The sequence below is a fragment of the Carettochelys insculpta genome, chromosome 17 (genome assembly GCF_033958435.1).
Source record: "Carettochelys insculpta isolate YL-2023 chromosome 17, ASM3395843v1, whole genome shotgun sequence".
In the NCBI taxonomy this organism is placed as follows: domain Eukaryota; kingdom Metazoa; phylum Chordata; order Testudines; family Carettochelyidae; genus Carettochelys; species Carettochelys insculpta.
The window spans coordinates 31,169,729-31,180,983 of record NC_134153.1 but is presented as its reverse complement, the minus strand read 5'-3'; the positions used below and the strand labels follow the sequence as shown (position 1 = coordinate 31,180,983).

The 11,255-nt window shown below is 54.4% G+C and overlaps 1 protein-coding gene across 1 annotated transcript; it reads left to right on the top strand.

Moving 5' to 3' along the window:
* The first annotated feature begins 2,128 nt into the window (after nucleotides 1–2,128).
* LOC142022335 (myosin-7B-like) lies at nucleotides 2,129–10,876 on the top strand. Its single transcript, XM_075012080.1, has 6 exons — nucleotides 2,129–2,176; nucleotides 2,496–2,655; nucleotides 3,503–3,606; nucleotides 8,155–8,298; nucleotides 9,024–9,180; nucleotides 10,845–10,876. The coding sequence occupies exons 1-6, from the start codon at nucleotides 2,144–2,146 to the stop codon at nucleotides 10,874–10,876; spliced, it is 630 nt and encodes a 209-aa protein (XP_074868181.1). The 5' UTR covers nucleotides 2,129–2,143.
* Nucleotides 10,877–11,255: the final 379 nt, after the last annotated feature.

Genomic DNA, 11,255 nt, shown 5'->3' with positions numbered 1-11,255 from the left:
ATTTAAATTCCAGCTTGGCAAAGCTCTGGCTAGGATGAGTTAGTTAGGGTTGGTCCTGCTTTGGGCAAGGGGCTGGACTAGATGGTCTCCTCAGATCTCTTCCAACCCTAGGATTCTATAAAAAGAGCTCTCAGGAAAGACAAAGCTGCTGCAGAGAAGATAAATGAATTCTTTGTGTTAGTCTCTGCAGACCTGAGAGAGAGATCCCCACACTTGTGCCATTAATCGTAGGTGACAACCTGAGGACCTGCCCCACACTGAAGTATCAGTAGAGGAGGTTTTGGACCAAGTAGATAAAGTTAAACTGTATTAAGCCACCAGGTCAGATGTTACTCGCCCAAGAGTTTCAGAAGGAGCTCAAACGAGAAACTGCAGGAATACTAACTATACTCTAGGGCTTAAGTCAGCCTCTGTCCCAGAGACCTGGAGGGCAGCTAATGCATTTCCAATTGTTTTCAAAAGGCTCCCAAGATGATCCTGGCAGTTACAGACCAATAGACACATGGCAAGCAGGCAAGCCCACAGCAGAGAAACTGCAGCACTCAGCCCACGGATCAGAGAGTCCCTCCTCCTTCACCTGCAACTCATGCTTGTTGCCTTGTTCACTAGTTCCTGACACCCCACAGCTCAGGGAATCCTTGACCTGGAGACTGGTCTTACCCATCCCTTTTATTTCCACTTGATATTTTTGGGCCAGTGCAGCGACTGAGCTGCTCTCATTTGTGCAGCTACCCTGTTGTGTGTCCAGTGTCAGATCCTGGCTTGTTAGTTGCCAGGTAACTTATTATTAGGGAATCACCCAAGAAGCCTCTGGGTTGGGAGATTGCCATTTCTATCAGCACCATCTGGCCATGCAGGAGACCCCCAGCCACCTCTGCAGGCTGCAGATGCCCAGCTGCCTTTCACAGCTGACCACTGTATGGCTATATTGCCCAACCAGCTCGCTGAGCCCATCACTATCAAGTGTTCACACTGGGGTGCAGGGTTCAAGGCTGCAGAGAGCCTCTGAGCGCCTGGGGCTTGCATTCAGGTAGCCTCACTGGACTCAGCCGGGTTGCCAGGGCATGATGGGGGATTTGGTCCCTTTCTCTTTCAAATATCACTTAGGGTGATTCTGCGCCAGCAAGAGAAAAAAGCTCTTGGGTGTCTGACCCGGGGACCAGCTGCTCCAGAGGCCAGTCAGAGTCACATGAGAAAACCTACCGGGGCAGCGCCACACTCCTGCCCTGGGTCTATGGCCTTTGAAATGAGTGGGTACTTGGCCAGGGAAGTGCAGAAGAGGCTCAGTGTGTTTGTGGCTTTGGGTGCAGCATGGGAGGTGCTGTGCCCTCCCTGGCAGTACTTCTGCTGGCACTGGGATGGGGCGAGAGGCAAACAATCAGGTGAAGGCAGAGGAGTGGGATAGAGTCCTTGTCCTGCTCCCCTGCAGCTCAGCAGAGCACAGACTGGCTTGGAGAGCAGGGCTGATTCCCAAGCCTGGAGCCTCCCTCTGCCTTTGTACTGGCCTGACAATACAGGAGTAAAAATAACCCGCCTGCACTCGCAGCGAGATAAAAGCGAGGTTTGCCTTTTGTGTCTCTCTGGGCAGGAGCAGAGCAGCACCAATGGAGCTGCGTGGACGTGACACATGGGAATTTCTGACATATCTCTTCCCACTCTGACCTTGACAAGCACAATAAAAAGGGGGCTTTGCTGCACACCCACATCCAGTCAGTCCTATAGCCAAGGTTGGTAATTAAGAGCATGTCTTCTCTGTGTGGCTAACCCGCTGCCCTGCCAGCAGGACAGGCGCTCCAGAGGGGACGGCTGGGAACTAACTGGGGCTGTGGGAAGGGAGGCGGGAGCAGCCTGACTCAGAGATAGGGATGCGCATTTCATGGGAGCTGGGAAGTCACTGGTGCTGGTGCTAGTGACAAAATGCTTGTATTGCTGTGGCGTGTCTTGGTTCTGCGGCGTGATACCTTGTTGTAGGGGGTAATGCACAGTGTGGCTCGGCAGTGCAGCTACTCCAACACCTGTTCAGAAGGCACAAAAGCGCTTTCAGGGGTTAACGCTCTCACCTCCTTTTTCCCATTCTCCAACCCTAACTTTGGAGCAGGGCCCCTTGCATTTGTCTGGGCTTGCAGAAGAGAGGCTCGCTTCCATGGGGTACAGAACAGGTACTGCGCTGGCAGAGGTGATTGCTACCAGCAAGTTTTCTCTGCCGCCTTCGCTGCTGATGGAAATCTGTGTGCAGCAGGTGGATTTCAGCAGGCTCAGGATGGAAGCTCAGTTTCCAGGTGCTAAGAGAGACAGCCAAGAGACGCACTGCAGTGTAGATGGCGGGAGTAGTGTAGGGGGAAAAGATAGTGGTAGAGCTGTTACTCTTACTGCTGTTATTCTCCGGGGCCTTCTTACTTTTGTGGTGCCTTTGGCATCTGTTCCCTGGAAGCAACCTGTGGATGGGCATTGTCTCCCTGGACTGACTCCTTGTCTCTGCTTTCCCTCCTTTCCAGTGCTCACAAATCGTTGGTTTCTTCTCTTTGCTGTTGCCCAGTCTTCTCCCTCCGGCAGGCGAGATGGCTATGATGGACATGAATGAGTTTGGGGAGGCTGCTGACTATCTCCGGAAGAGCTACACAGAGCAGCTCAAACTTCAAACCATCCCATTTGATGGTAAGACCAGCAGCAGCTTTCAGTCTCTTGTGCTGCTCACAGGGGTTCCCCACAGCTATGGCATGGTTCCTTCCCAGTCTGGTACTGCCTGGTAGGGTTTTATAGTAGCCTTTGTCCCATATGCTCCTGCAGCAGTGCAATCCCTTACCTGCAGCCCTGCCCTTGCGTGCCTGGCTAGGAAGTCAGAGGACCTGAATTACTCAGCCTTTGTGAAAGGTGGCAGCTGCTTTTGTCAGTCACTGGGCTTCTCTGTGTGGAGGGTAACAAGCTGGCTGTTTAGCTGCGCCTAGGTAATGTCCCCAGAAGGACTAAGGGACACAGCAACGTCTGCTCCATGCAAACTGATCTTTCTGGAGAGCCCTGGCTCTGCAAAGCTGTCTTCCCATTTCACTTTGGTGATGAACAGGGCTTGTGGTAGATTTGGGTGACGGATACTTCATGTTGTCTGTCCACATGTTCCATTATCATGTTCCATCACCATTGCCACAGAACTAGGGTGTGCCAGGCATAAAAAGCCCCTGGGTTCTTGCCAGGATAAACTGGGAAGGCCGGGGGAGGGGCTAATAAATAATAGGGGGAGGGTGAGCATTTTATATTTCCTTAATGTGAGTCTTCAAATGATGCAAACAATAGACCAAAATCAATATTAGTAGGAACTGGGACAAGTTAAACAAGCATCCAGTATGAAAAGGCCCAAGCAATCCTGGGACCAAAAACACTGAAAGGAAAACACATGCCCCTTAATGTGGCTGGTTGTGGTTCTTGCTGATTCCTGAAAGCTATTGCCAAGAGCAATCTGCTCCCTTCACTTCAACTGAGATTTTTCTTTTTAATTTTGGACCTGAAGGAAAGAAGCGTGCTTGGATCCCAGATGACAAGGAAGCCTATATTGAGGTTGAAATCAAAGAATCCTCCGGTGGCAAAGTCACTGTGGAAACCAAAAATAAAGACGTAAGCAAAACAATCTTTCTAAAGTTTGGGTTTCAAAGAAGAGCCATAGGAACGGGGAAAGAAGCAGAGAGGTGAAGAATGCATGGGTGGGGGAGCCCTTGTGTGAAGAGGTCAGATATGAAGCTAGACAAGTTCTTACTGTAAATGATCAACCTGCAGCTAGCTCTGTAGTGTGAGTGGCTTTTGTTACACTCTGATGTCCTAGGAAACAATGTGCTATTTGACTTGCCAGACATGCCGAGGTGTCAACAAACCAGCATCAAAGGTTCAGTTCCAAAAAGTCCTCTGTAAATGACAGTGTAAGAATGACAGTAAAGCTTCCCCAGCCCAAGTGATCAGCTGGCACCTAAACAGCTGTGACAATAGCCTACAGGAGAGAGCCAGTTGCTTCCTTGGTCAAAATTATTCAGCTAAGCCTGAGAGGAAAACCACTGAAAGCAGGAAATAAGGGAAACGGGTATAAATCTGGAGTCATCCTGAATTTACACCAGTACTCATTATTCAGAGGGGGCCCCATAGCACCCATCGACACAGTATCTGGGTACCTCAGCTTCATTAGTTTGAGATACATCTGACTCAAAAGTTAGTCTTTTCTGAATAAGCATTGGTTGTTTTACACAGAGAGCCAGATTCTGAACTCTGTGCATGCCAGTCCCCTGGGCCTGATCTTATTTACACCAGTGTGAAATTAGGACTAAGTCAGTCCCCACAAATCACTGCAAATATACCACTGTAGGTAGCTGGAAAATCAGAGTGAGACCCATGGAACTCCAAGATCTTACCTGTGTAAGATCAGAATCCGCTCTAGTCAATTTGTATTTACCAAAATAATACCTAGCAAAAACGATTGATGGGTGGGATTCTCCACCCCTCTGGAACAGTTTAATGCCAGTGTAATATCACAGGAGTAACTGAATGGAGAAGCATGTCCTTGGTACAGTGAACTATGTATTGCTCCAAATTGCTATGGGACTCGTCAATGTAATGAGCAACAGATTATCTCTGTTGGAATCTTGAATGGGAAAGAGATTTTCTGCGCAAGGAAAAAACTTGTGATTTCAAAACAACTCTGCTTTGAATTCGAACAAAAAGCCCAAACCTTGAACTATTTCATGGAATGAAATCCCCAGGGCAACCGAAACATTTCATTTCAATAAAGTCAAAGTTCCACTCAACTTTAATCCTTTTTGATGTTTTTAAAATATAAGATAAGTAGATTTACCTGGCTGGGGAGAATGAGGGCAGTATGCAGGCTGCTCCGGGGAAAGAGGATGACCCCAGTCCTCTTTCATTGCAGCAGCTTGGGGCCGGGTGAGAAGCACCCCTCTTTGGCCGCTGCACCTGCAGTAGGTGCAGCTGTGGGAGGAGAGCATGTTCTTCATCTGGGGCAGGACCAGGTTTGTCTGTCCCTGTGCCCCCCAGCCAGACTGAGGAATGCAGCAAACTGTGCACTTTCTCCTCACTTCTTGATGAAGGGGAACAGCCAGCAAAGTCTCCATAGGAAGTGTGTGTGTGGAGGGACAGCTACAGCCCCCCTCACTAAAGGGCACCTGGGGGGGTCATCTGGGGCTGGGGCAGTCCCAGAAGGGAGGTGGTGCTGCCAGCCAGCCCCTTTCACCTGCCTGCTGAGTCTGTCTCTTTTCTGTTTGGTTTTCGAGAAAATCCCACTCCAGGCAGATCCCATTTTCCTGGCTCAACCAAACCCGTATGTTGCTTTAAGTCTATGGTGTCCAACCAGTTCTGAAGCAAACTAGCCACATTATTCTGAACATATATTTATTGTTCAACCCATCCAGCCACACCATAAACCTGCCAAACAGCCAGATGTGGCTCGTGTGTTGGACACCACAGCTTTACGTTATGATAAGAGGAAGCTGTACACTGAATTTGGTGGTCCTAGCTCTTAATGTTTAGAATGAGTTCTTGAACAAACCGATAGACAAGCTCACTCAAATCTATAGCAGAAGTAAAATTCCGTACAAGTCATTTCAAAAGGACGAATTGTAATGGGAATATTTTGGTGTTTTCAAAACTTTCGTTTCCTTTTTTCCCCCCTCACTGAAATATTATCCAAATTGATACAATAGTGGCAGCAGCAACAACAACAAATACAAATCTGTTGCATTGCAATAGAAAACTGTTGCGACTAAATTTTTCAAACAAAGTCCATCTAAATCAGACCTAGTCTAAGCCAGCCTAAATTCTGCTTTCAGGTAAGAAAGTTCTGCACCATTAACTACAGTGGGATTACACCAGTATATTTGAGAGTAAAAGTACAAAGGGCCCAGTTCTGATCTTGATTACCCTGGTTTTACATTAGCGTCATTACACTGTCTCTGCTGGAGTTAACCCTGACTTATACCAGAATAAAGTGGAGACTTAGTCTCATGGTCTCCTTTCGAATGATTGAGGAACTGTGTCACTTCACCAGGCTGGGAAATCAGTAGCTAAGATTAGCCCCATTTTATAGCTAGTGAGACTGAGGCACAGGGAGGTTAAAAACAGTCTGACCGGAACTCAACACAGAGTCAAGGACAGAGCTTAGATGAGAACACAGGAGCCCTGAGGCCCAGTTCCCTGCTTTGATTACTAGACTCTCTCCCTCAAGTCTTATTAACGCTGGCCTGTGCTAAATTCACTTTCTCGCAATCAGGGATGGCTGTGTAATGTCATAGGGTTAGGTAAATCCCGTGACGAGGGGTGGACAGGACATATGGACTGTTTGACACTCCCTGCACCATACTGTTTGGGAGGACACATGTCCAGACAGCCCCTTGGCCTTGCTGCTCCAGAGGGGAGTAACGTGCACAGCGGCAAGACCATTCAGCACTGAACTGCAGTGAGAGCAGCTGGGTGATGCTCTGGAGCCAGGGCAGACCCATGTCAGACTGCACGCTAAGCCTCCCTGAGAAGCAAGGAGTGCATGTCTCGGGATGGGTGGGGATATGGGCAATTTTGGCAGGTGGTAGAGGGTCTGGCTGGGTGCTCCTCACGGGGGGTATGGGCATGCTCAGCAGCTGGGAGGTGTGGCCAGCAGTGCATGGCCCAGGGAAGATGGCCAGCAGCTGCAGCAAGCCTGCTTTCCGCTGACAAGCAGAGTGGCTTGAGAGCCAGTAGGGAAAATGCTGATTGCTCCTGGCCCGTGCACAGTGCGCAGCCCGGCAGGAGCTGCCCATGGGGCTGTGGCTGGTTGCTCCTCTGGAAGAACCCTGCAGGGAGGCTCATGTTTTACTGCTCAGTGCACCAACAAACAAGCCTCTGCTCAGCCCTGCAGGCTGGGAGCCTGCTGGTTTATTTAGCGGCAGAGCAGGGGGAAGTCCCATTGGCTACATGGGCAGTAAGGCAAAGGCGGCGCATGGCTGCACTCATAATACATCAAATAATCCACTGACCCTGTCAGGCCACTTCCTTACAGCTGGGCCGGGAGACGGGGTGAGCGTGTGGGCCCTGGCAGTTAGGGGCAGCACTCCATGCCAGGGGAGCGAATTACACAGCTCTAATGGGTTTGGCGCTTGGTCTCCTGCTGAAAATCTTGCCCATTTTTTGGATGTGCCAGTCCTGGGCCAGCCCTTTTCTTCCGACCTATCACCCCCCTAATTCTGCCCTGGCGCCACTGGCTCTGCATGGCTGTCTCTGAGCCGCATGGTGCAAGCAGCTCTGGGGCTGTTGCCCAGCATGACTGGCCTGCGGCTGTGCAGGACAAATGGAGCAGACAGCCGTGACTGTCCCATTTGGTCAGACCGCGGCTGTGGGGCGCATTCGCCCAGCAGTGCTGCAAAAGCTGAAGTGGCAGGAGCTCATGCCAGGGGCAAGTCTCCGCTGCCACTTCTGGGTGCAAAGACCCCGGCGTAACTCACGTTCCAGCCACACAAGCACAGCCCACATTGGCGCTGTGTTGATGAGATGCTCTCCTGCCCACATAGCTTCCACCTGGGGGAGGGGCAGTAATTGCAGAGGGAGTGAGCTAAGGGCATCTTCCCCAAAGGCACTGCAGGGACACTGCCACACCTAGACTTGCCTGCAGACGCCAGCACGGCTGTCTCCTGCTGATGCCAGGCAGTCCCCTTACGCCCTAACCGTCCCCAGGTCACTCAGATCTTCCGCCCTGTGACAGGGCCAAACCATCCTTTTCCAAACAGCCACTGCAATGTAGTCAGGCGCTGTGCCTCCCCCAGCCTGGGGCGCCCTGGCCAGCTGAGCAGAGCTGGCTCACTGCCCACCCTCGGGAGGGAAGTGGGAATGGAAACCATGCTGGGGCAGGGGGATAGCATCCATGATCTGTACTCTTCTTAGCTACTGCCGGGGCAGCTGGAATCTGGTCTGGGAGACACACAGGCAGGGAGGAGACCCAGACTGGAGACTCAACTGAATGCTGCATCCCTGTACGCTGGAGTGCTCCCACCAGCAGGGCGTCCCCACTTGTAAAGAGATAAGATTCAAGCCCTTTGCAAACAGTGTGGGGCCCTGGGGAGGCTCCTGGGACTGTGAGGCCTGGTCCTGGCAGGCGGGAACCTGGGACAGACTCAGGCTCCTGTTTTGTTTGTGCAGATTCGGGTGGTCAAGGAGGACGACATCCAGCAGATGAACCCGCCCAAGTTCGACATGATTGAGGACATGGCCATGCTCACGCACCTCAATGAGGCCTCGGTGCTGTACAACCTGAAGCGCCGCTACGCTCACTGGATGATCTATGTGAGTGAAGCTGGTGCAGGGCAGGAGGGGGCCGGGCACAACCTGGTGCTAGCAGTCAGCACTGCTTTCCAATGGCAATACCACGACGACAGGCTGTTCCCTGTGACTCTCCCAGGTGACTGGCTGTCCCAGCCCCCGCAGGGCATGTCCAGTCAGGACAGCGATTAGACCCTGCTCCAGTCAGTATGCCTCGTAACAAGGCATTGCATGGATGCACTACAGATCTCCAGGCAGACTGGGGCAGGCAGAGGGGGTAGATTTCTGTGCACTGATTAGACTCACTTGGTGAATGGACTGAAGAGAATTACACCTCTGGGCTGATCTTGAGAGGTCTGTGGAAGAGACCCACTCACCAGGGCATCTGCACAACAAAACACAATTCAAAATGTGCCCCCAAGTTCCTAGCGCAGCACTGGAGGGTTTGCAGTGACTGGCAAAGCTGGCAGTGCTGGGGACCTCCAAGGCAGCGTTGCTGGAGGGCTGTTGCTGGGAAAGGCCAGTTGCCTGGGTGCAGGGGTGGGATAGTGATCGCGGCTGAGAACCGAGCAGCCCATGGGTGAGGGAGGAACATTACCATTAAGGTAAGGTGGTGAGCAGCCTCAGCCGGTTGCACCCCTGTTCTGTAATAGCCTAAGGAAGCAGCATGGGGCGCCAGGTCTGGGGAGCTTGGAATCCTCGTTGTTCTGCTGCCCCACACTACTCACCTGACCCCTCTCTGCTCTCAGACCTATTCAGGCTTGTTCTGTGTCACCATAAACCCATACAAGTGGCTGCCAGTCTACACGGCCCCTGTGGTGGCGGCCTATAAGGGCAAGCGGAGGTCAGAGGCCCCGCCCCACATCTACTCCATCGCGGACAATGCGTACAACGACATGTTGCGCAGTAAGTCTCTCCCTTTGTCCCTCTCCTCTCCTGCTAGCGCCCTGCACAGAGTGGTCCGTGCTTGGTGGGAGGGAGCAGGCGGGGGCACTGGGGCATCCCCTCCTCAGAGGAACCAGCACAGCAGCAGAGAGGGCCTGAGTCACAGCCGGCTCCAGGCACATCCACCATGTGGGCCCAGACTGGGCATGGAGCACAGGGCAGGGAGGTGAAGGGGGAAGAGCTGCGGTCAGTGACTGGCCGGGGGGTGAAGGGGAAGAGCCGCGGTCAGTGACTGGCCAGGGGGGTGAAGGGGGAAGAGCCGCAGTCAGTGACTGGTCGGGGGGTGAAGGGCGAAGAGCCGCAGTCAGTGACTGGTCGGGGGGTGAAGGGGGAAGAGCCGCGGTCAGTGACTGGCCAGGGGGGTGTAGGGGGAAGAGCCGCAGTCAGTGACTGGCCAGGGGGGTGTAGGGGGAAGAGCCACGGTCAGTGACTGGTCGGGGGGTGAAGGGGAAGAGCCGCGGTCAGTGACTGGCCAGGGGGGTGTAGGGGAAGAGCCGCAGTCAGTGACTGGCCAGGGGGGTGTAGGGGAAGAGCCGCAGTCAGTGACTGGCCAGGGGGGTGAAGGGGGAAGAGCCGCAGTCAGTGACTGGCCGGGGGGGTGTAGGGGAAGAGCCGCAGTCAGTGACTGGCCAGGGGGGTGAAGGGGGAAGAGCCGCAGTCAGTGACTGGCCGGGGGGTGAAGGGGAAGAGCCGCGGTCAGTGACTGGCCAGGGGGGTGAAGGGGGAAGAGCCGCAGTCAGTGACTGGCCAGGGGGGTGAAGGGGGAAGAGCCGCAGTCAGTGACTGGCCAGGGGGGTGAAGGGGGAAGAGCCGCGGTCAGTGACTGGCCAGGGGGGTGAAGGGGGAAGAGCTGCAGTCAGTGACTGGCCAGGGGGGTGTAGGGGGAAGAGCTGCAGTCAGTGACTGGCCGGGGGGTGAAGGGGAAGAGCCGCGGTCAGTGACTGGCCAGGGGGGTGAAGGGGGAAGAGCCGCAGTCAGTGACTGGCCAGGGGGGTGAAGGGGGAAGAGCCGCAGTCAGTGACTGGCCGGGGGGTGAAGGGGAAGAGCCGCGGTCAGTGACTGGCCAGGGGGGTGAAGGGGGAAGAGCCGCAGTCAGTGACTGGCCAGGGGGGTGTAGGGGGAAGAGCCACGGTCAGTGACTGGCCAGGGGGGTGTAGGGGGAAGAGCCACGGTCAGTGACTGGTCGGGGGGTGAAGGGGAAGAGCCGCGGTCAGTGACTGGCCAGGGGGGTGTAGGGGGAAGAGCCGCGGTCAGTGACTGGCCAGGGGGGTGTAGGGGGAAGAGCCGCGGTCAGTGACTGGCCAGGGGGGTGTAGGGGAAGAGCCGCGGTCAGTGACTGGCCAGGGGGGTGTAGGGGAAGAGCCGCGGTCAGTGACTGGCCAGGGGCGTGAAGGGGGAAGAGCCGCGGTCAGTGACTGGCCAGGGGGGTGTAGGGGGAAGAGCTGCAGTCAGTGACTGGCCAGGGGGGTGAAGGGGGAAGAGCCGCGGTCAGTGACTGGCCAGGGGGGTGAAGGGGGAAGAGCCACGGTCAGTGGCTGGATGGGGTGGGTGGGGTGAAGGGGGAGACCCAGGCTCCAAGCCGTCATGGGTGTGCCTCAGTCCAACATTGGTTCTTTCTTCTCCAGACCGCGAGAACCAGTCCATGCTCATCACGTAAGTGACTCACGCTGGCTGCCCGGGCTGGTCCATGCTTCCGGGGTGGGCTCCTGGGCCTCAGCCTCGCACCCCCCATTGCGGGATACACGTTGTCTTGGGGGTCCCTGGCAGCCTTTGACTTTCACCTACCTGTTGGCTTTCCCCTGCAGGATGCGCCGCCCCCACTGCATCCCATCCCCACCCAGCTGGCCCATCACGAGTCCCTGCCCCACTACCATTGCCCCAGACAAGTCTCCAGGGCAGCCCATGTGGGGTGGGTGCTTGTTGGTGCTGGTGTTCCAGGGCAGGAATCTTCCAGGTGGGTCCCCTGGGGCTGGTCAGGCTCTGGGGCTCTGGATGAAGATGGAATCCCCATATTCAGGCCTTGCCCCAGGAGGACC